Genomic DNA, 25596 nt, shown 5'->3' on the forward strand with positions numbered 1-25596 from the left:
GATGAATGGGTAAAGAAGACATAGTATATATAGATACACAGTAGAATACTAGTTAGTCATTAAAAAAAAATGAAATATTGCCATTTGCAGCAACTAAGTCCTATGGATGGACTTAGACAGCTTATGCTAAGTGAAATAAGTCAGACAGAGAAAGACAAATATTGTATGATATTACTAAATGAGGAATCTAAAAAAATAAAGCAAATTAGTGAATATAACAAAATATAAGCAGACTCACAGATATAGAGCACAAACCAGAGGTTACCAATGGGGAGAGGGGCAATATAGGGGGTTAGGGAATTAAGAGGTGCAAACAATTAAGTATAAAATAAGAACACAAAGACATAGTGTACAACACAGGGAACATAGCCAATATTTTACAATAACTACGAATGGAGCATAACCTTTAAAATTGTTAATCACTATATTGTATACTTATAATTCATACAATATTATACAGCAACTATAAATAAATAAAAATGGGGGATACAGAGAAACAGAGTTATGGAGAATTATATAGAGATTAAAAAATGAAAGAAGCATGGAAGAAAGAAAGAAGAAAACAGGGAAGAAACAGAGGGAGGGAGGGAAGGAGGAAGGAAGGGATTGGAGAGTAAGCCCACCTAAATTCATATATGGAAGTTGGTCTAATTAGCAAGAAAGTACACTCAATTAAATGAAACCTGGTTTAGTACTTAACTGTTTCCAGCTCTTTATATAAGTATTCTTCACACTGCAGTTGCAACTTCAGTTGTACAAGCTGAGTTGATTGTATTTGTCTTGCCCTAGAGGTTTAGTAGAGACTAACAAGGCTGTGGACCTTAGACACACAATCTTTGAAGCAGAAATGCAGCTGGAAGTCCCAGAGATCCCTAGACCTAGGACTGATGCATGGGGCACCACTTCTTTTCTTTTCCCTTGATTTTTTTTTTTTAATTGGAGGATAATTGCTTCACAATATTGTGTTGGCTTCTGCTGTACAACACGAACCAGTCATAGCTCTCTCTCTCTCTCTCCCTCTCTCTCTCTCTCTCTATATATATATATCCCCTCCCTCTATAGCCTCCCTCCCACCCCCTCATCCCACCTCTCTAGGTCATCACAGAGTGCCAGGCTAGGCTCCCTGTGTTAAATCAGCTTCCCACCAGCTATCTATTTTATAGATGATAGTGTATATATGTCAATGCTGCTTTCTAAATTCATCTCATCCTCTCCTTTCCCTGCTGTGTCCACAAGTCTGTTCTCAATGTCTGCATCTCCATTCCTTCCCTGCAGACAGTTTCATCGGTACCATTTTGATAGATTCCATGTAGTTGCATTAATATATGATATTTGTTTTTCTCTGACTTACTTCACTCTGTGTAATAGGATCTAGGTTAAGTCACCTTAATACAACTGACTCAAATCCATTCCTTTTTATGGCTGAGCAATATTCCATTGAATATATGTATACATTTCCCAGGTGGCACTAGCAGTAACGAACCTGCCTCCCAATACAGGAGATGCAAGAGATGCAGGTTCAATCTCTGGGTGGGGAAGATCTCCTGGAGTAGGAAATGGCAACCCACTCCAGTATTCTTGCTGGGAAAATCCCATGGACAGAAGAGCCTGGTGGGCTCCAGTCCACAGGGTTGCAAAGAGTTGGACATGACTGAGCAACTGCACCCAGCAACTTCTTTATCCATTCATCTGTTGCTGGACATCTACATTGCTTCCGTGTCCTGGCTATTGTAACTAGTGCTGCAGTGAAGATGTGTATTTTTGAATTGTGGTTTTCTCAGGTATATGCTGAGGAGTGGGATTGTTGGGTCACATGGTAGTTTGTGTTCCTAGTTTTTTAAGGAATTTCCATAGCAGCTGTATCAATTTACATTTCCACTACAGTGCAAGACAGTTTCCTTTCTCCACATCCTCTCCAGCAATAAAAAAGCATCTTTATTGTTTATAGATTTTTTGATAATTAGCCATTCTGACTGGTGTGATATGATACCTCACTGAAGTTCATTAGAGTTTTTGTCTCATGACTTTGCAATGAAAATCAAGGTAGAGACATATATGTGAAGGAGTAAGAAAGAAAAAATTAGAATGCAACAGGACAGTAATATTTAACACAAAGTTTATCAAAGAAGAAACTATACTCTATTACTAATATGTTAAAAAACGGAACCACACAAACAAGCTATATTAGTTACTAAAAACTTAATGACTTGAAATAACTCACAATTATTATCTCACATTTTTGGTGGGACAGGAGTCCAGACAAGGCTTAACTGGGTCCTCTGCTTAGGGCTTTGGGTTTTACAAACTCAAAATTAAGGTGTGCTCTGGTCTGCATTCTCATCAGGAGGATTGAGTGGGGAAGAACATTTCTAAGGTCACTTAGATGTCTGACAGAATTAATTTCCCTGTGCTTGTAGTATCCCAGGGCACTGGCTTCTTTCTGGTTGGAGGCTGCTCCTAGAGGTCACCTACAATTCCTTGACTAGTGGACTTTCCCAGCATGGCTGCTTACTTCATCAAGCCAGATCAGATGGTCTCTAGAGAGAGTTGGCTAGCAAGACCAAGTCTTTTGAAACATAATGTAGTCACAAGAGTGACATCCACCACCTGTGCTATATTTATTGTTTTACAAGCAAGTCACAAGTCCCAGATGCACTCAAGGGGAGGGGGATCCCAAAAGGTGTGAATGCCAGGAGTCAGCAGGAATTCATGAAGCCACCTTACAATCTATTGAACAATCATATCTTTTGCTGCTTTGGAATTTTTAAGTTAAAAATGACCATGAATATAATCCTTAAAAAATGTAACATATAATACTAAATAAGAAGTAAATCTAAACCCAGAATATGATAGGGACGGAGTAAACAAAGTAGGTGATTAAATAGTTAACCACACTAGAGGATAGTAAGTAGAAATAAATATGGGCAACCCCTGTAGTAATGATTACTCAAGGAAGCAGGATGACTCAACCACAAAACCAAGCAGGCTTGCTTAGCAACAAAACTGTGGAAGAGAAGCACAAGACATAACAAAGAACAATGGTGGCATGAGCCCCACATCCTTCCCAGTGAGCTCAGTAAGCAGATGATCCATAGAACATGCTTTCTGCACATAAAGAACAGCAGTTTATGGAAAGGTGACATTTCAAAGTGAAAGATGCCCATTGTACTGAGACTTGAAATAATTTTTCCATTTCTGCCATGACAGTCCTAGCTTGACCATATAGGGACAAAAAGACTTCCTTGCCCAACCTGGGGGAGGAGCTAATGATGCAAGCATGATACCTACTTAAGAATAAGGGAGAAAGTTGTCTTTCCCCCTTACCTATTTTTCCTATTTTATAAAACTGTAGCCCACTAAGTTCTCAGTGTGGCACCCTCTCACCTGCCCACTGATAAGCCTCACAAGCGTCCTATCACCTCTTATCTATCACTTTGCCTATCGAAGAATTATTTTTGTGCTGAGACATAAAGGACTGCAGCTCCTTGGAACCTCCTGAAATGCCACTTAGCAGTTTCAAATACATCTGATGTCAAACCTCCTGACCTTCTTACTTCCCCAGCCATATCCAATTTAAACTGGATTTCCAACATTTCTGAGTAAATCCCTAGAATGAAGCACAACAGCAAAGGCCTGGAACACATGCGGTTTCCAGCCCCATATAGAGTATAGGAATACAGGTACTTTTTGCTCCTCAGTCCTAGTATCCATTAAAAGAAGTTAATTTTTACCATTTATATTACTTTAATGGCTATTCTAGGGACCAAAAGAGCCCCTGATTATTCAGTAAATGTTCCTGGAATCACTGCAACCAGAACAGTTACAGAACATGAGCGAGGGTGCTGAGAGAAGGGAGGAGATGCAAATTCTCAAGTAGGTTGTGTTTCACTGTTCCCTCACCAACCACCAGAGTCTGATCACCAAAACCAAAGAAAACTTCACTAACTTCATGGGAGGGAAAAAATGCATTTGATTTCTGCCTTAAGTTGTATGCATTAGGGCTCATTACTAACGAACTTTTTTGTGGGGATCATCTGTATTTAAATTTTTTTTCTTCTATTATTGTCCATGCTCTTCATCCATTTGCCTTGGAGACATTCATTGATTTGAATCAAGATATTAACTGTTCTGTGCCCTCTTTACCCAAATATTCCCATCCCCATTCCAGTCACTGATCTCATTTTGTTTACAGTGGGGGTGGGGTAGAGAGGGCAGAAGTACACTTGCTTCCCTTCCCATCCAAGGAGTGAACCCCATGGTCCTCTGCCTGGCATATAGTGAACACGAGGTTCGTTTTACAACTGTAAGCTGCGTTCACTAGAGACCCATCTTTGCAAACTTTGTTCCGCCGCTCAATGGCTAGGTTGATCAGCAGTCCGACGACTCCCTGGAGGCTGGGGCTACCCGGGCCCCGCGCCGTTCCTGCCGCCGCCACCCCGCCCTCCCCGCGGTCCCCGGGGCGCGCGCTCGTGCCCGGCCCCCGCCTGCGCCACCGCGCCGCTCCGGAACCGGGCTGCGGTCACTGAGCGCCCGGGTGCAGGGCGGGCACCGGCGCGGGGTAGCCGGGAGCGCGTGAGCCGGGCAACAGGGACTTCGCGCTGGTCGGGGGGGCCCGATGCACTCGGCTGGGAAACTTCTGCGGGCGCGAGGCTGGAGCTCTGCGTGAGACCGGGAAAGGCCAGGTAAGGAGGAGCCGGGGCGCCTCGGCCGCCACCCTTCCGCCGCCGTCTGCACCCTCACACCTTGCGGCACTGGGGCCTCTTGCCGGGTGCGGTTCTCTGTCCTGGCCCCGCTCCTGGAAGGGGATCACGACCTGCAGACCCCCTAGCAGCGCGCTTCGCTGCCTGTGCCCCTGCTTGCACGGCGCTGCCACCTTCCTCCCGCTCTGGCCCTGCTCCGGCCAGCGGCGAGTCCGGGGGTCCGCGCGGGTGCCGCTGGAGGCTGGCCCACTGGGGTCGGCGCACCGGTCCTAGGCGCTCGGGTCCTCCGCCCACAGAGGTGAATCTTCTTCCTACATCTGCTATTGGACCCACTCTTGCCCCGGGCAGCACCTTGGAGACCCCCCAAAGGTCGGATTTTAGAGGGAGAAAAGCTGCTTCGGGGGCCCTGACAGCCTTCGGTTGGCCTTGGGGAAGTCGGGCAGAGACGAGAAGCTTCCCTGGGCAAAAAGTCTGAGCAGGGCAGGGTGTTCCCGTTGAGTTTGGGACCCAGAAAGCGGCCACATCCAAGGTCACGCTGACCTGTTTACTCTATTTGGGGAATCCCCCTGGGCAAGGGGAAGGGAAGGAAAGAAAGGGAAAGACATTTGAAAACCACTAAACTACCTCCTCACCAAGGTCGGTTACAGAGATATGTATTTTGAGGGTCTGTATTTTAAGAAAAGATTAAAGGCACAGAATCAAATACAGTAATATGGCTATGGCACACACACGAAAACATTTTTAGTCAGGAGACATTTTGCAAAAAGTGGAAAAGTTGTATATGTAAATAAGTGGGAAAGCAGAATTAGAAACCCACTTTTGAACATAAACTAATTTGATTTACTGAACTTCTAGAATGTGACAACCTTCCTTCCTGACTTTTTACTCCAATTCTTGTGGTTAAGTATTTTCAGTTTGCAAGCTTGCACGTTGCAGTTGAGTTTTATGGCAGCCTTAAAAAATTTACTGCTGTCTCTCTGATCATGCTCAAGTTTAGTGGCTATTTTCTTTTCCGTTATTTTTAATACCAGGGACTGTTGCACAAACAACTCCCTGGTGTGACAATACAGGAACTTGGCACTGTTCTTTGTGGCAACTGAAAACCAAACAAGAACTACCTGAAACAAAATATTAGCAAAATAAATACTGGATCTCTTTCCACATTTGCCAAATGAAGAGGTCTGTCTGATCCCACATGATCTTTAAGGTTCTTTCCTTCTCTGGGACACTGGGTTTGTCTTTTGAAGAGTTTGGGATACAAATATTAAGTGAAATCTAGAATAAGATGTTATCTGTTCTACTAAAATTTTATACATATAAGCTGGGAGACATTTGATAATTGAGTTTCTTTAATCTCATCAGTTTCTCAAAATAGCTGAATCATTGTACATCCTGGGCTTCTAAATGATGACAGTCTATGCTATTAAATAAATATGTGTCAGGGGAAACCCAAACCCCATGCTTCTTATCACAAGACTGACTAATAGGGTTGATACACTGGAGCATTCATGTCTGCTTTCTGAAGAGTCCCCAGGAAAGATCAAGAATGGTTATGAAGCATTTGCTGCAGCATATGAGCATAACAACACGTAAGTGACATGACAGGCAAGAAGTTTCAAAACTGCTTTGGAAAATGTCTGTGATATATTTGCAAGCCCGCAAACTGCAACTGAAATTGGTTTCTGTAATTATGGGTGTTGGTCAGCTGGGATTATTAGCTATAGAGAATAAGTAAGAATTTACAAAAGTGTATTGAATCATTAATGAGATTTTTTTTTAAAGGAAAAGAGAAAACATTCCTCTCTTTTATCTTAATAGTTAGAGGAAAATATCTTAAAGTGAAAGTTACAACAGGTTATCTTATAAATTAAATAATAACAAAAGTTGCTGACTTAAAACTCCCATAACAACGCTGGACCCTCCTCCAGCTCAGAGAATTGAGGGATCAATTCACACAACTACAAAGTGAGACCTTCTCATTTTGTATTTTTCAACAGAATAACCTCTAGTGACTCTTTCACACATACTGAAATTGGTGGGGGAGGAGGGATTTACGGCCTAGAGAGAAGAGCAAGCAGCTGGGCCTGTGGAAGAACTTTCATCTTTCCAAGCCTCATTTTCCACTCTGAAGAATGCTAATGATACTATTTGAGTGGCAGAGTTGTTGTGACTCCTCAGTGGGTCAGTGTAGACAAGACCCAGTGCGCAGCACATAGTGAGAACATAGCTAATCTCACTTCTCCCTGTCTTCCTTAGTAGGTGGTTGTTTATTGACTGAACAAATTGTAGGATGAACAGTAGGTTACAGTTTTCTGCTTTTGATTTCAAAACTTCCATGTGGCAAAACCTTGATGAGTGCTGAATCTAGGTAATGGGTATATAGACGGGTTATCATACATTATTTTCTCTGTTTTGGAATATGTTTAAAATTATTCATCAGAAAAAAATTAGCATAAAGCTGAAAAACTCATAAGATACATTTCTAGTCTAGCCTAACATTTTTAATTGCAATTATAAAAATTATTCTATATGGACAGGAAAGAAATGCAGTTTTATAGAGGGAGTAGATGGGTGAGGAATGGCACTAGAGGGTAGTCCGTGGTGATCTTTAATTTCTTGTGGAATCTTTTGTTATTTTAAAAAGATCCAAAAATATGACAGTGTTGATATTTGATAATTTTGGTTGTTGGGTTCATGGATATTTCTTCTCTGATATCTTTGTATTTAAAATTTTTCAAATTAACATAAAATCACCTTTTAGTTTTATAAGATTAGAATAAAGGAAGCAAACAATATAGGTATATGCAAAGAAAAAAGTAGTGTCCTGCCATCCAGGAATAACCTTTCTTAGCATTAAGTAAAAAATCACTCCACATGCCCTTGCATTTATACAAATAGAAGAATACAGGCATATTAATATGTAATATGCTACTTGATTACCTGTGACACATACAACATTTTAGGGCTTGTTTGTTGCTTTTGGTCTTGAATTTCTAAGAAACAACTTGGTTGCATTTTGATTTTTAAGACTTTAGTTTTTCTTTTAAAATATAGCATTTATTTAAAAATTCAGTATGCAACAACTGACTTTTAATGAGTTTTAAGTAGCTTATTTGCATATAAAATGTATTTTTAGATTATCTTAGATCTCATAATTTGAAACTGGGCTTAAATGGTGTCAATATTTGAATTTCACTAAAATGCAAGCTCCATGAGGGCAGGGATATGTTGAATTCTTACATATGTTAATTATTAATGTGTTCTTGTCTATTTGAAAGTTGATGATACAGTCAATTATGCTATAATGCTTATTTTGAAAACCAGCATCATTCCAATGCAACTGAAATGTTAGTAACAATTCAAGCATGATGCAAATTTTGTACTAACTTATTCAATGATTTGCTCAGTCAGAAACACCAGCTGAACACATTAAACTGCAACCAGCTAACCAAGCCCTATAGGAATATAACACACACAGACCTCAAACATTACAAGCTACCTTGGTTCACTGAGTGATATCCTGCAAGATTGTGTTTTGTTACTCTTTTGCACTTATGCATTTTTCTATAGAAAAACACTCATTTAATATCCCAAGAATATTTAAGCATCTTGATTCAAAAATGTCAAATAGTGCATTCAAAAGGACAGCTTAAACACTGAAGAGAAGCTTGAGATAATCAAATATTTTGAAAGAAGAGAATGTGCAGTATTTCCTGAGCAGCAGGAGTAAGGGAGTAATCCACACTGAAGATCATGACAGGAAGGAGAACCAGTGAACAATTTTTCTCACAAAGAAAAAGCTCCTGTCCCTATAAACACTCAAAAGGAAATGGAATTCCTTGCAGAAATGCTCCTAGTAGCACCAGGAGTGGCTGGTTTGGTGGTTTCAAACATTGCTGACCCTGGTGTGTGATCCACCTGCTCATTAAGCTCAAAAAAATGACAAAGGAAAGATTACAGCTAATTAGCTAGCACACATGAGCTTATTAGGTGTGTTTGCCAGGAAGGAACATGAAGTAAACATAGAAAAAGTGAATTCATTTGCTGTGTGCAGGACACTTGGAGGAGAACTAAGTGAAGGTGTCTTCCTTGGATGCATATCAAGGAAAGACTCATGCATCTGTGAGTCCAGCTTCTCTTGCATCTTTCATCAGGAATCTCTGGTGAACTTACTGCATGACGTGACTGCAGCTGACTGAAAGTGAATGTTTTCCTGCTCGTGCCTTTAGCCATTTCCAGAACATGGAGAAGTCAAAAGAACTTGAAGCAGAGTATGGGGATTGTTCGTTTAAAGCAGTTAAATGATAAGCTTATGAAGGAGAGGTTTATAGCTGTTTCTTCACATTAAGAATTATAGGGCACTGAGTGACTCAACCTCCTGTCCTTCTGTTGCTCCAAAAATTGTAATTGCTTTTTTTCTTTCAGTTTTACTGAAATACAGCTGACATACAGCACTATATGACTTTAAAATGATCTACATAATAGTCTAATTTCCATCATAAAATGATTATTACTACATTAAGTTTAGTGAAAGTCTATCATCCCATATGGATACAAATTAGAGAAACAGAAAAAATACTTTTCCTTGTGATAAGAGCACTTAGGATTTTTCTTAGAAACTTTCACATATATAACATACAGCAGTGTTAACTATTTTTATCATGTTGCCTTAGTACTTATTTACCGTATAACTGGGAGTTTCTGCCTTTTGACAACCTTCCCCCAACTCCTGCCTCTGATAACCACAAATTTGACTTTTTTTTCTAAGACTTTCTTCATTTTTGAAATATAATTGACCTATGACACTATGTTAGTTTCTGGTGCACAGCATAGTGAGTTGATATTTCTATATATCTCAAAATGACCACCATGATAAGTCTGGTTACCATCTGTCAACATACAAAGATTAATATTATATAATTGTCTTTGTATGGAAACACAAAAGACCCCTGATAACTAAAGCAATCTTGAGAAAGAAAAACAAAGCTGGAGGAATCAACCTTCCTGATTTCAGTCTATACTATAAAGCTACAGTAATCAAGACAGTATGGTACTGGCACAAAAACAAAAGTATATATCAATAGAACAAGATAGAAAGCACAGAGATAAGCTCATGCATCTATGGGCACCTTATCTTTGACAAAGGAGGCAAGAATATACAATAAAGAAAAGATAGCCTCTTCAATAAGTGGTGCTAGGAAAACTGGACAGCTGCATGTAAAAGAATAAAATTAGAACACTTACTAACACCATACACAAAAATAAATTCAAAATGGATTAAAGACCTAAATGTAAGGCCAGAAACTATAAAACTCTTAGAGGGAAACATAGGCAGAACACTCTTTGGCACAGATCTTCTTTGACCCACCTCCTAAAGTAATGAAAATAAAAACTAAATAAATGGGACCTACTTAAAAGTTTTTGCACAGCAAAGGAAACTATAAACAACATGAAAAGACAACCCTCATAATGGGAGAAAACAATAGCAAATGAAATAAAAGACAAAGGATTAATCTCCAAAATATACAACCAGCTCATGCAGCTCAATATCCGAAAAACAAATAACCCAATCAAAAAATTGGCAGAAGATCTAAACAGATATTTCTCTGAAGAAGACATACAGATGGCCAACAAACACATGAAAAGACGCACCACATCACTCATTATTAGACAAACGCAAATCAAAACTACAATGAGGTATATCACCTCACACCAGTCAGAATTGCCATCATCAAAAAATTTATAAGCAATAAATGTTGGAGAGGGTGGGAAGGAAAGGGAACCCTCTTGCACTTTTGGTGGGAATGTATTAATAAGTTGTTAATACAGCCACTGTGGAGATTCATTAAAAAAAAAAAAAAAACAGGAATAAACTACCATTTGACTCAGCAATCCAACTACTGGGCATATACCCTGAGAAAACCATAATTTGAAAAGACACATGTATCCCAGTGTTCACAGCAGCACTATTTACAAAGCCAGGACATGGAAGCAACTTAGATGTCCATCAACAGATGGATGGATAAAGAAGTTAGTGGTACATATATACAATGGAATATTACTTAGCCATAAAAAGAAATGCATTTGAGTCAGTTCTTGTGAGGTGGACAAACCTAGAGCCTAGAAGTAAGTCAGAAAGAGGAAGACCAATACCATATAGTAGCACATATATATGGAATCTAGAAAAATGGTGTTGATGGACCTATTTGCAGGCCAGGAATAGAGACGCAAACATAGAGATCAGACTTGCTGGACATAGTGGGGGAAGGAGAAGGGGGGATGATTTAGAGAGTAATACTGACATATATACACTACCATGTATAAAACAGATAGCTAGTGAGAAGCTTCTGCGTAGCACAGGGAGCTCAGCTTGGTGTTCTGTGATGACCTAGAGGGGTAGGATGGAGGAGTTAGGAGGGAGACTCAGGAGGGAGGTGATATATGTATACTTATGGCTAATTCACATTGTTGGACAGCAGACACCAGCATAACATTATAAAGCAATTATCCTCCAATTTTTAAAAAAGATATTTTATAATTGTCAACTATATTCCCCAGACTGTACATTTTAGACACGATTCATTTATTTTGTAACTGGAAGTTTGTACCTCTCAACCCCACTCACCTATTTCATCCTCCCACCTGAAAATTTGTAATTTCTTAAGAAAACATTTAAATTCACTGAATCTAGGACTGAAGTGAGAAAACAAGAACGCTGTGATTTGCTCCAGTAAGTCCAGATATTTAGATTCAAACTGTACGTGAAGCAGTTAAGTCATGAGGGTTAAGACAGCAGAGCCTTGGCATCCACCTGCCTGAGAGTGAGTCTGGGTTCTATCAATATTGTATCCTTAAGCAACCTAGACTTTAGATTTCTCATCTGTAAAATGGGGAGATAAATTTGCCTACTTCAAAAAGTTGTGAGGATTAAGTGACATAGCATTTTAGGGCTCTTAGACATGTGCCTGGCACATAGTAAGTGTTCAGTAAATATTAGGTGCTGATAGTAACAGCGTTGGTAGTACTACTAGTAGTAATAGTACATGAGGATTAAGAAGATGGCACATAGTTACTTCATTAATTCCCATTGCTCAACTCATCTAAATTTGGTGGAGTCACAATTCAAATTATGTAGCTATTTGTTTTGAGTTTCTATGGGCTTTTTTTTTTTTTTAGTATTATTCTCTGGATGTGTTTGAAACATCAAGTATTTGCCATACATTAATGGCTCAATTTTGCAAAGAATTGATCCAGCTAAATGTTAACCAAGGAAACATGGTATTCCAGGAATTTTGGAGATTGGTATATGAATGACATATGGGCTTCCCTGGTGGCTCAGCGGTAAAGAATTCGCCTGCTAATGCGGGAGACGCAGGTTTGATCCCTGGGTTGGGAAGATCCCCTGGAGAAGAAAGTGGCAGCCCACTCCAGTATTCTTGCCTGGGAAATCCCATGGACAGAGGAGCCTGGCAGGCTACAGTCCATGGGGTCACAAAAGAGTCACACATGACTTAAGCTCTCCAGGCTCCTCTGTCCATGGGATTTCTCAGGCAAGAATACTGGAGTGGGTTGCCATTTCCTTCTCCAGAGGATCTTCCCGACCCAGGGATCAAACCCTGGTTATCTGCATTGCAGGCAGATTCTTTACTATCTCAGCCACCAGGGACCCCAAACAACAACATATGAATGACATAAGCATTCTAGAAGTTGCCCACATGTACAGATGCTTAATAGTGTTGGGGCCACTGGACTCCATGAAAGAAAAACCTATAAAGTGGTACAGTTAATTTAAATATAATTCCCAGGGCCACTTATCCTGTCTTGTTTTCCAGATATGATTAAAGACCTGTTATTACTTGATTTTCCTAATAGAAATCTCACGAGGATTGTCTTCTTCTCCATAGACCTGTATTCCAAGTCCATCGTAAAATGTAGTTATTACCTTAGTGAAAAGCCTCAGTTATAGTGGATATTCATAAGTGTGTATATTCATTTTCTATTGCTTTGTAACAAATTACCACAAACTTAGTGGCTTAAAACAATACAAATTTACTATCTCACAGTTTTTGTGAGTCAGAAGTCTAGGCATAGCTAGAATGGATCCTCAGCTCAGGGTTTCACAAGCTTGCAATTCAGGTTATCAACTAGACTGCACTCCTCATTTGAAGTCTAGGATCCTCTCCCAAAATTTCCAGGTAATTGGCAGAATTCAGCTCCTTGTGGTTGAAGGACTGAGGTCCCCATTATTCTGGTAACTTTTGGTTGGGTACTTCTTTCAGTTCACAGAGACTGCCTGCAGTTCCTTGCCTAGTGGCCCCCACAGGCAGTTCACAGCATGGTGTTGCTTTTTTCTAGGCTAGTAAGAATATGTTTGTCTAATTTCCAGTCCTATAGTGAGTCTTACATGGCTTAACATAATCACAGACATGACTATTTCAGCCCCATTGGCCAGAACATGTTACCTAATCAAGGTACCCTCTATGCCATGCCTTTCACATGGGAATGCCATTCAATGGGAAGACTCAAGGAAAGGGGATTACAGGACCTGTGTATGAGCAGGGTAGGAATGTTAGAATTCTCCCTACCACCATAGGTGATAAAGTGAGAAACCAAACATGGCTAGAAATAATCAAATGTGGCTTTAGCTGAGACAAGAGAATCAGAGAAGCCTGGCATAGCTTGTGGGCAGGTTCTCTAATTTCCTTGAGTCTCAAGTGAAGCCAAGCTTTCATTGGTATAAAAAGTCAAAGGCATATTCCAGCCTGGGAGCCTAGTGGTGCATGAAGAGACTTAGGTATTATGTGAAAACCCCCCAAAGCTTGTGTGGATCTTCTGGAATCTAGAAGGCCACAATCCAATCTCCAGCATAAAATTTATGAGACTGTCTACCTGAGATCAGAAGATGAAATGAGAAAATGAGACCGTGTAATATAATTGCTTAAGAAAGTAGGATTCTTCCTAAGGCAAAAGAAAAAAGTACCGTTTTCCTTGGTAGAATAAAGGAGCCAAGAGCTTAGTGGGGTTGGCCGTCTCTATAGGCAGAAGCCAGATGGTGACACATCGATGCCTTGGATAACATCTGACTGACTGTAGCATATGAACACTGTAGCCAAAATCATTTACATTTACATCAACTCTCTGCTCTTAATCTTAGATAATTCTTCCATATTTATACATTTATATACTATACATATGCACTGTTTGTACAGCATCATGCCAAGTCTTGGCATGATGAAGAAATTAATTTCTTCTTTCCTTGAGAGGATCTAGACTAGCACTGTCCAAGAGAAATATAATGCAACCATATACATAATTTAAAATTCTCTAGTAGCACATTAACAAATAAGAAATGGGTGAAATTAACTTTAATAATATGTTTAATTTAACCCAGTATTTCCAAAACATTATCATTTCAGCACATAACCAATAAAGAAATTATTAATGATGTATTCCTAATCTTTGTACTGTCTCTGAAATCCATTGAGACCAACGCATCTTACTTCAGACCAGTTACATTTTAGGGGCTCAGTGGTTACGTGTGGCTGATGGCTCCTGCAGTGGCCAGCACAACCCTAGGATTCTAAGGCTTCTGGTCATGGGCATTTAACTTCAATTCTCATTTCTCTTTGTACTCACTTTCTAGATAATTTCATCAGCTCCAATCCTTATTCAGTGTTGTCCTGTGTAATTTAGGACAACTGTTAACTATACCTCCATCCCTCACCTTATCTTCTGCTGTGAACTCTGTTGCTAGACCAGGTGCATCAGGTTAAACATGACTCAAAGCGAGTCCCCTGCCCCCAAACTTCCTCTGATTTCTTTCCAAGCTTCAGGATCTCTTATAACTCCAAAGTGTCTTCATCCCTTCTCTGTTCTTCTGTCTCAGCAGAGACACGTCTTCCTTTCATTTCTTCTTCATGGTTAATATAATACATGCTTTTCTTTCTTTCTTTGTCCAACACCTAACCCATTGATTCAGGTATCGGTCATATCTCACTTGGGCTTCCTGGCTATTAACCTGCTTGTTCCAAAACTATATTCTAAACATTGTTTTTCTACCTGAACACTATTTATATCATATATATATATATATATATATATAAATGACCAATTAATAAAGCCAATATTTAAAAATATACACACTATCTACATGAGATTCTTTAAAATATTACTTAAATATGTACCCCAACTGAAAGAATAAACAAATTATGATGCTTTAAAAAGGAAAACAGAGGTTTCCCTACTGGTCTAGTGGTTAAGACTCTGAGCTCCTGATGCAGGGGCCCTGGATTTGATCCCTGGTCAGGGAACTAGAACCCACATGCTGCAAATATAGATTTCACATGCCTCAACTAAAAAGGATCCCGCATGCCACAACTAAGACCCGGTACAGCCAAATAAATACATACCTTAAAAAAAATTAAACAGAAAATACATATTATGTTCAATATAATATACAGTGGAAGCCATGTAGACAGATAGTAAAGGCCATAAAAATTCAGAGCCTAGAAAGTGCACTTCAGCCACCGTGTTAAGGAAAGGCTGATGCAGAACATGCACAAACCTTGAGCCCCCTCAGAGATGAGTGTGAGGAAGAAAATGCCTCCTGACCTGAGCAAGCATGGTAGTGAGAAACACAAGAGAAAATGTGCCTTTCCAGCCCCTGAAAAAGAAGGATTAAAATCCAGATCCTTTACTCTATAGAATGTTCTAGTGTCTCTTACCCCATCCCCCTAAAAGTTCTTAACCCTGGTTGCACAACACAATCAATGGGAAGTCTGTGGAAAAATGCCAGTGCCTGGGTCCCCCTACAGTCCGTAAATAATTAAACAATTTCCAGAGCAGGGCCCCAGTCACAAACCTGGTGTGAAGATGTGCCTGTATATGTATGGCTGAGTTCCCTTTGCTGTTCATCTGAAACTATCAAAACATTGTTAATCAGCTATACCCCAATACAAAATAAAAAGTTAAAAAAAAAATCAACTGAGAATCCGGTAGGAACCTGAAACGTCTTGAAGTTGTCTGAAGATTCTTCAATCACTATGTCAAGCGACACAGATATTTCTCTTTATTCATATGATGAAGATCAGGGATCTAAACTTATCCGAAAAGCTAGAGAGGCACCATTTGTCCCCATGGGAATGGCATGTTTTGCAGCAATTGTTGCATATGGATTATATAGATTGAAGAGCAGGGGACATACTAAAATGTCTGTTCACCTGATCCACATGCGTGTGGCAGCCCAAGGCTTTGTTGTTGGAGCAATGACTCTTGGTATGGGCTATTCCCTGTATCAAGAATTCTGGGGGAAACCTAAACCTTAGAAGAGGAGATGCTGTCTTGGTCGTCTTGGTGGTGCTTGCTATAGTTAGACATCTCATATTGAGGTTATATGTTTATGCTGAAAATAAATTGTTTGGGTCAGACAAGAACATGGTAATTTGAAAATTGGCCTCCTTTCTTGCAGGCTTGATTTGCCTGGTGACCAAGTTACTGGTGACTAGTTCACTAGCTAGGTCATTCAGGGGAGTCAGACCAGCACAAAAGAAACATGTCACTTTTAAATACACTTGATAGTGGTACCTATCCACCTTCTTAAACTCTTCTGTTGAAATTAGTTCTAAAGAAGACAACATGCCAATCCTGAAAATGCTCCCAGTTGCTGCAGAATATCATATGCTTTTGATGTAATGTAGGAATCCTATTTACCCCAGTTAATTTAACTTTCTGACAGCCTTGTGGACTGAGTACTGTTTTATGGGCTGGTTGGCTCTTGAGGAACCCTTTCAGAACAGTGCATGGAATACACCATTACAAACCTCCCTGGAAGTCTGTGTGTGTTTTTAAACCAACACTAAAAAGCTGGTAACAGAGCCACTTTGAAGTAGTATTTATTTTAGAATCATAGTTATAAACATGAGAGTAACTTAACTTGTGGATCCCTTTTAGCTCTTTAGTAATTGCAGAATTATATTTTGCTGCTGTTAAATTAGAATAATTTTAAATTATTTTGAAACATGTATTTTAAGTGCTAATGTAAAGGTAAATGAAAAAACACTTTTAAAATGTGTGCAGTATGTTTATTTTCTCCAAAAGTATCATCAACTAAATAAAATCCCTATAATGGAAGTCATTGATGAGCAAGCTGGTTTGGTCAGACATTATACAAACTTTGGTATATCACAAAATGCTTTGTTGTACTTGTGAAATTCTCGTCTAACCTGAATTTACATTCCATGGTGATAACATGGTAAATGTAGTGTTATTAAAGTAAATGAACACATCAAAAAAAAAAATCAACTGAGAGCCTGTTAGAAAGGCATCTGTCTGGGTCCCTCCCTGGCTCAGTTATTCTGGGGTGGGGCCAGGGAAGGGGCATTTTAACAGGTCCCTGGGTGATTCCGATTGTTACTGGCTTCCAGAGACTGGTTTCTTTACTCAAGGATAGGTTAGTTCTGGGTGGTCAGGACACAACATAGGGAAGAATAAGACAGATCACTCCTGCAGAAATAAGTAAGTTTAGAATTTAGAACATAAGGATGGTTTGTCTTCTATTGAAATCCTCTGAAGAAAGCTTTTAAAATCTATATCTTCAAATGGCTCAGCTCTGTAGCAAACAAGCAACAAGTACAGCAATGCCATTTCTCTGTTATTTAAAAATCTGCTCAATAAAATAAAAAAAAAAAAAAAACTGAATCAAAAAATGGGCAGAAGACCTAAACAGACATTTCTTCAAAGATGAGCTGGCCATACAGATGGCCAACAAACACATAAAAAGATGCTCAATATCTTTAATTATTAGAGAAATGCAAATCAAAACTACAATGAAATATCAATTCACACCTGTCCAAATGGCCAACATCACAAAATCTACAAACAATAAATGCTGGAGAGGGTATAGAGAAAAGGGAACGTTCTTGCACTGTTGATAAAAATGTATCAATAAACTGGTAGAACCACTATGGAGAACAGTATGGAGGTTTCTTAAAAACGAAAAAGAGAAATTCCATGTGATCCAACAATTCTACTACTGGGAATATACCCAGAAAAAACTTTAATTCAAAGAAACATGCACCCCAATGTTCATTGCAGCACTATTTACAATAGCCAGGATATGGAAACAACCTAAATGTCCATCAACAGAGGAATGGATAAAGATGTGGTACGTATATACAATGGAATACTATTCAGCCATAAAAAGGAATGAAACTGGGTCATTTGCAGATACATGGATGGGCCTAGAGACTGTCATACAGAGTGAAGTAAGTCAGAATGAGAAAAACTATTAACACATATATGTGGAATCTGTAGTTACAAAGCAGAAATAGAGATACAGATGCAGAAAACAAATGTATAGACCCCAAGGGAGGGAAGGGGTGCAATGAATTGGGAGATTGGGATTGACATATATACACTACTGTGTATAAAATAGATTACTAATGAGACCCTACTGTATAGCACAAGGAACTCTACCCAGTGCTCTATGGTGATCTAAATGGGAAAGAAATCCAGAAAAAGAGGAACTATATGTATACATATAGCTGATTCCTCTTCCTGATACTGGGAAAAATTGAAGGCAGAGGAGAAGAGGGTTTCAGAGGATGAGATGGCTGGATGGCATCACCAATGCAATGAACATGAACTGGGGCAAGCTTCAGGAGATGGTGAGGGACAGGAAGGCCTGGTGTGCTGCAGTCCATGGGGTCGCAAAGAGTTGGACATGACTGGGCAACTGAACAACAATATAGCTGATTCACTTCGCTATACAGAAGAAACTAACACAACATTGTAAAACAACTGTACTCCAATAAAAATTAAAAAAATAACAAGATAAGTGCTCCCAAAAGACTGAGAAATTAAAAGAATAAAATCTGCTAAGAATTTTTAATATAGATTTTCTCATTTGGATGTTCCAGTACCCTTTAAAGTAGACACAATAGGTGACATTACCTCTGCTCTACTGATGAATAAATATGTCTAAGTTCGTCTAAGTAGCAAGGAGGAAACGAAAGTCTACATTTTCTAAATCCTGGTACTGTGGAAGCAGAATGATATGGTTTAGACAGTGAGTTTCAGAGTCAGACAGACCTGGATGGAATCTTAGTTCCAATATGAACAGTGTGGTGACCTTGTACAATTTACTTGCCTTCTCTGAGTTTCAATCTTCTCATCTGTGGGATGGAGATAATAGTACCTTCCTCATGGGGTTGTTGTGCAGATTAAATAATTTTTTAAATGTCTGGTACATAGTTGCTGAGTAAGTATACATACTTAAAGGTTTAAGTAGAGAAAATGATCTTCTCCATATGTAACACATACCAAAGCTGGGATATGATTCCAATTAATAAGGATAATATTGATAGAATTTTGATCTTCTAGGTTGCCTAGCAACCACAACTAACATAATACCACAAGCTACCAGAGTTGTTTTAATGAAATCAGGAATTCAGCTGCTCTTAAGGAACTGAACATTGTAAGAAGACAGAAGGATTCTCCTATGAATTTGGAGTTGTGCCGGACATCTTAAACAACCCCTCAGTCAAGAAATCCTCCACTTCTGTTCCCCTAGGCGACATCTGTTAGAACATCTGTTGTCCTGGATAGAGTGAGGATGGAAAAGAGAGGACTTGTTCCTCTGTATCAGTGTGTTCAATCCACATTCCCTTAGTGCCAAGGGTCTGAAATACAAAAACATTTGTCTTTGCCCTTTAATAATTTTGGAATCAAGAAGAGGAAATGAGTCAGTGTTGAACAGTGAAACAGAAGATTATTTCATGAGTGGCTTTCTATGTCTATGTCCCTGGTGGTATTCTAAGCATAATGAACTGAACTGGACAAGCAGATAGAGCCTGTCTCAAATATCCACTGTTAGGATTATTATTTTCCTGGCAAACCGTCCTGGCAGATTATTCAACTGGTCTCCCAACACATTAAATCAGATCTGCAGCCTTGAAAGACACACTGCCTGCTGGGACGAGCATGAAGCTGAGCGGAAGAGGACTTGAACTTCCAGCTTTGTGACTTACTGTGACTTCTACCTGAAGCAAGTTACTTAACCTGCCTTGGGCTCCACCTTTCTCATTTGTAAGCTGAGCATGACGGTTTAGATACTGCCTCGCTCGTGGCAGTAAGTGTGATGCTGTGAGATAATAAATGTACACGTTCTGAACCCGTAACTGCCATTTCAAGTTAATCTTCATCACTGTGCCACCCAATTTATATCACATTTAGTTGAGCATTCTTGTGTCCGCCTTTACATGTCCTTATTCCTTTGAACTCAGGCTCTGACGATGTAAAGAGTAAAAAGGGGAAGTATGTTTATTTGCACTTTGTCTCCATCGTTTGTATCCCCATGTGTTAACTTCTTTTGCAGGGAAGATCAACTACGTAAGAAATCCATTGTGCTCCTTTGGCATTCCAGCATTTATTTACCGCAAAACATGACTTCAGGCCCACAGGCTTTGACACAGGCAGCTGGTTGATGAGTCGTGTTCAGCATTCATACAGGGCTGCTGGCACATGGCAGAGAAACACTCGGGCTTGTCACCTGCCCCTGTCAGTTCTTCTTCTAATAAAGTACATCTGTTTTGGTGACTGAATAAAAACACACCAAGTGGAGAAAGCCTGGGTGTGGAGCAATCTAATCAGGGCAAGTCAGCACTCTTTGTTGAGTGATACAGGATCAAGGGTAGGAAGGTGGTTTGGTGGCAGCTTACTGAAACAGAAGCTGACTGGAAAGGGCCAGAAACAAAGTTCCTCATATAATTATAATGGGTCACACTCCAGGAATGCAGGTGGCCCAGTATATTATTCCCCAAGTCAAGAGTTTAAGGGGTAAGATTCCAATAAACTCTGAATTACCACAAACATAATGCTAAATTTCACATTAGCATCATTTTAGCAATTTGTTGAGGATTTTACATTTCCAGGAGGTTCAAATCCAAGTTCAGAGCTCCACTGGTAGTGCTTTTTAATATTGCTTTTGTGGCTATTTGCTTGGCATCTTGAGGCATTAACTTAAAATACTTGAGTTTTAAAAGTAAAACAGCAGGGAGACTGACATTTGCGGTCTGCATGTCACACTTCTCAACTACTCATTGTATTTTTAAAAAATGTTTCTTTGTTGTGAATATGCAGTGATATATGACTTTGGGTTTTGTTTAAAGAAGAGAAGGGAAACATGTTCAGAGTGTCAGTCGGCCTTGAGTCTCACCCCTCACAGAGGGATGGGTGGAGTGATAATTAGAGGGATGCAGAATGTTTGCATTTAAAAGCAGCATAAGTAGAAATAATACGGTTGTAAGTTATAGTTCTGTGTTATTTTTTCTTGTTTTAATGATTCACCTGGTGATGTTCTTAAAGTCATTCCTTGCTGAGAAGAGAATCACTATCCAGGATGAAAAACCAGGAACTTGAGCAGTATCAGCTTCTTTATTTTCATCTCTAGTTCTGTTGGTAGTAAAATGCTGGTCCTTTTTTTATTTCAGCTAAGTCATTTTCACCTCTGTAGGTACTTTTTTTCTATAAGACTAGATCTATGTTATTTGGTATTTTATTACCAGGTGTTCTGGAAAAAATCTATCTCAAAAACAATATAGCACACAAGTTCAAGGTTCTTGAATGTTATCTTGGTTTCAAAAAAATCAATCCAATGAATGCTTCATATTGAAACCATTCATTGTTAAGAAACTTGGTGATAAATGATATCTATCCTACAACTCTGTCATCATAGTTAAATCTCTCCTGAATGAGATCACATATTAGCATTTTTACCATATGGCTGAAAGGGTAGAGAATATATGTGCAGAGGAACTAGTCACTAACATTTTTGACCATCTGGCAAATAAATGTGTAAGTTGCAGGAACTGTAATATTATTTATTTAGTTATATAGATGCAACCGTTAGCCTGAAAGAGCCTCTAATACAGTAAAGGAGAACTGAATTTATATTTCTCAAATAATTTTGATCTAATTAAACATTTTCACAGTCTACCATGTACTCTTAAAACCTGACTCCTAATGGTGTGTTTCTTACATTTATTGATTAGGGCTCCTTACGGTGACTATTTTAAAATCTCTCTCACGAGAGACCTCATGATTGGATCTGGCATGCAGGCTTACATGCTGAAGTTCTGCTCTGCCATCAACCACTGTGTGGCCTAGGATAAATTAGTCTCTCTGAGCCTCAAATTCTTCATTTGTAAAGAGTGAATAACATATTGTCAAACAACATCTCTAAAAGGGTGGGCCATGGAAGACGTGAATTGATGCATCAGAATCATGTGGGGAGCTTGTTCAAAGTACCAACACTGAGGCCCCACACTTAGAGATTTCTGACTCAGTATATCTGGAAACAGTCTATAAATCTGCATTTTTAGTCACTATCATGAAAGATTCTGAGGTGCACTGAATTACTGTTATAGAAACCAGCTGATTATAGCACTTAGCTTTCTTGAAAAATACATAGTTAGCTAATTGTAACAAATACTAAAATTTCTGTAAATTATTTATAATTAAGCCTAACTTGAAAATATGCATTTTTTCTATCCTAGAAATGTAATACTTTCAGTATTTGTATTGAATATATTTTAACTTCATAGAAAGTAGGATGTCAACTTGAATAAGTAAAATGCTGGTGATTCATTAAATACACTTCTCAATTCTGTTTAATTAGAATCCTGTTTTTATTTCTTACATAGGCAACAACAACATATTTGTCAGCTAGAACTCAATGAGAAGCCCAGATGAACTTAAGGATGCTAGCATGGGATTCTTAGTTTTTCAAGATCCACAAACACCAAACCCATAATCACCCGAGCTCCAGTGTCTGGGCTTTCTCTGGTTTTGTGAAGACTCAACTCTGATGATGGAAAAGCAAAGGACTTAATTATTTGCTTTGATATTATTTAATATCAACTGAAAAGTGAACCAGACAGTACTACGGCCATGGAAGGAAATTCAAGTTTATGGAAGAACCTAATCGATGAACACCCTGTCTGCACCATCTGGAAGCAGGAGGCTGAAGGAGCCATCTATCATCTAGCCAGCATTTTATTTGTAGTAGGTTTCATGGGTGGCAGTGGATTCTTCGGGCTCCTTTACGTCTTCAGTCTGCTGGGATTGGGTTTTCTCTGTTCTGCTGTCTGGGCCTGGGTGGATGTCTGTGCAGCCGACATGTTTTCCTGGAATTTTATACTGTTTGTCATCTGCTTCATACGGTTTGTTCACATTGCCTATCAAGTTCACAGCATAACCTTTGCCCGAGAATTTCAGCTGTTGTACAGCTCCCTCTTCCAGCCTCTGGGGACCTCTTTGCCTGACTTCAGAACTATTGCTATGAGCTCAGAAGTGGTTACTCTGGAAAAGGAGCACTGTTACGCCATGCAGGGGAAAACCTCCATCGACAAACTCTCCCTGCTTGTCTCAGGAAGGTTTGTACCCTTGGCACTTGTGTGTCTTTCTGCTTTATTACTTACTAACTTTTGTTTCTTTTCTTCCTATCTCAACATAGCATAGTCCTCAGCAGCATTTAGTACTCGGAGGCATGAGAAAACCCTTGACGCATGAGTCGTTTACATAGGCATTTAGAATACATGGTACCATTTACTTGAAGGAGGATATAATTTAGTCTTAATATTTCTTTGTAGAAATCAAAGGTATGAATTGGTTTGTCTGGATATGCTATTTGTTTCCAAACTAATCACTTAGAGTCAAGAAAAAGATGATGCCAGTTTGAATGAATAGAATACTTATAGTTATTTAGCATACAAAGTATTTGAAACTTTCTATTAGGGCATTCTTTTAAGTAATAGAGAACATTTAAATTTTATAATGATCACTTTTTTTTTCAGTAATTTCTAGCAAATGCCCACTTGCTCAAAGGGGAAGTGTACTACATATAAATTTTGAAAAAAAAGTTTGGGGGAGAAATAGGAATGTGATTATTCATGTTTTTTAAAAGGTTAAATAGTTTACAGAGGTATTTCCAGTGGTACGTCTTTATGTTCTTCAGAGTTCTACTTAATTTAAAATCTGACTGAGTGCATTTAAACTTGTAATTGTAATATATTATACACACCTAAATGGGCACATATTAATTGATGAATTTTCTGATGAATTTCACCCACTGTTCCAGAATCCTAACTATGGGAGGAACAGCAGTACATAAATTTTACAGGAGATTTTTGTCACTTATTATAATGTATGAATTTAATATTTTGCCCTTCAAGATTTTAAAAGCCAAAAGAATCATCAGAGATCAGAAATAGTGTTCCCTGCCCTTGTCACCAATTTAATTCTTTCTCCTTCCCTGCTGACTGATGTCCTTTGTGTCTGGGTAGGATCAGAGTGACAGTTGATGGCGAATTTCTGCATTACATTTTCCCCTTCCAGTTCCTGGATTCTCCTGAATGGGACTCACTGAAACCCACAGAGGAAGGCACTTTTCAGGTAAGGCATAACTGGACCACACTGGGAACACTGCCTCTTTCAACCAGATAAACGCTGCCTGTTTAAAAACAGGCAAACAAGCAAACAGAGCAGCAGATGACATAGGAGTAATTTATACTTAACTTTGGAATGTACTTGGTAGCATGCATGTCTTCCCCATTCTGCTTGAGTCTTACTGATTAATGTCACTTTATAGGTCCAGCAACAAGGAGAAGATTGGGTATCCCATAGGACAGAAAGAAGTCTGTGATAAATATTCTTAAATTTTCCTTTGCTTAACTGAGTACATGGGAATTAAAATATAATTAACTGATATTTGACTCTAAACACTGCCACCTGTCACAGTTTAGAAAAACACCAAGAATGAAAATCTGTCCTTATGACAAAATAAGTGATTTTTAAAATTCAAAATGTGATGAATTTCAGTTGTTTTCTAGCAACAAAATGTTAAACAAAATGTCATTACTATGCTGCCATATCTGGTAGTATTAAAAGATAATCCTTTCAGTAGGTTCTATTATGGCATTTGTTTTCCTCTGGTTAATTCATATAACATACATGTGTGTTTTATATATATAGAATCATACACATATGTGGATTAGGTTAATTATATTCAGTACTACAGGAAATGGATTAGGGTTAAATGTCCACAGTCTTCAGGACAGACATGGAAATATTTCCCCAACATTAGCCAACTTTATTACTTTTTAATATCAAGTAGCTCTCACTTTAATAAAATGTAAAATATAGATATCTAAATTTAGAAACAGATGAACTGGAGATGGGCACAACACTGTGATTATTCATGTTATAAATTACATACATAGTAATAAATTTTGTACTTTTGCTATGTTTTATGATATACTGTGGGTTTTAACATTAAAATCAGCATGAGAAATTCATTTAAAATTTGGGGCCAAGAAAAAGGGCAGGCCATTTCTTGCTTCCTAACCTCTGTTTATGTGTGGTCTTATGTTTTTTTAGGTAACCCTCACAGCAGAAACTGATTGTCGATATGTGTCTTGGAGGAGAAAGAAATTATACTTGCTCTTGGCTCAGCATCGTTATATCTCCCGCCTGTTTTCGGTTTTAATTGGCAGTGACATTGCAGATAAACTCTATGCCTTGAATGACAGGGTGTACATAGGAAAAAGATACCATTATGATATTCGGTTACCCAACTTCCTTCAAATGTCAAGTCCTGAAATGTCCAAGTCATCCCTGACAGAACATTTTCAGAATTCCAGACGATATTGTGATAAATGACATCGAAGTCTTAAGTTTTATAATTATAAAAGACTCTCTTCATCATTCCCCAAATGAAATAGCAAAATATAGCAAACTGAGCTCACTAATATTTTTATAAATCCAACTCAGAGGCAAGATGCCATTGCCAGCTGTTTTATTCACCTTAACTTGTACATTGTGAATAAATTTTACAATTTTT

General features: G+C 38.7%; 2 protein-coding genes across 5 annotated transcripts; both read left to right on the top strand.

The window, feature by feature from the left end:
- The first annotated feature begins 4225 nt into the window (after window positions 1-4225).
- Window positions 4226-25596, top strand: POPDC3 (popeye domain containing 3). Of its 4 annotated transcripts, none has more exons than XM_061427713.1 (4): window positions 4226-4288; window positions 22400-23131; window positions 24041-24149; window positions 25134-25596. In XM_061427713.1, the coding sequence occupies exons 2-4, from the start codon at window positions 22647-22649 to the stop codon at window positions 25413-25415; spliced, it is 876 nt and encodes a 291-aa protein (XP_061283697.1). In that variant the 5' UTR covers window positions 4226-4288; window positions 22400-22646; the 3' UTR covers window positions 25416-25596. The 4 variants fall into 4 exon arrangements, with proteins under 4 accessions (XP_061283697.1, XP_061283693.1, XP_061283695.1 ...); XM_061427709.1 differs by lacking the exon at window positions 4226-4288 and adding an exon at window positions 4482-4682; XM_061427711.1 differs by lacking the exon at window positions 4226-4288 and adding an exon at window positions 6176-6289.
- On the top strand, window positions 14838-16132 carry LOC133253902 (HIG1 domain family member 1A, mitochondrial-like). Its single transcript, XM_061427714.1, has one exon. It carries the CDS (start codon window positions 15743-15745, stop codon window positions 16022-16024), a length of 282 nt encoding a protein of 93 aa, XP_061283698.1. The 5' UTR covers window positions 14838-15742; the 3' UTR covers window positions 16025-16132.

Source organism: Bos javanicus, chromosome 9 (assembly GCF_032452875.1).
Source record: "Bos javanicus breed banteng chromosome 9, ARS-OSU_banteng_1.0, whole genome shotgun sequence".
NCBI lineage: Eukaryota > Metazoa > Chordata > Mammalia > Artiodactyla > Bovidae > Bos > Bos javanicus.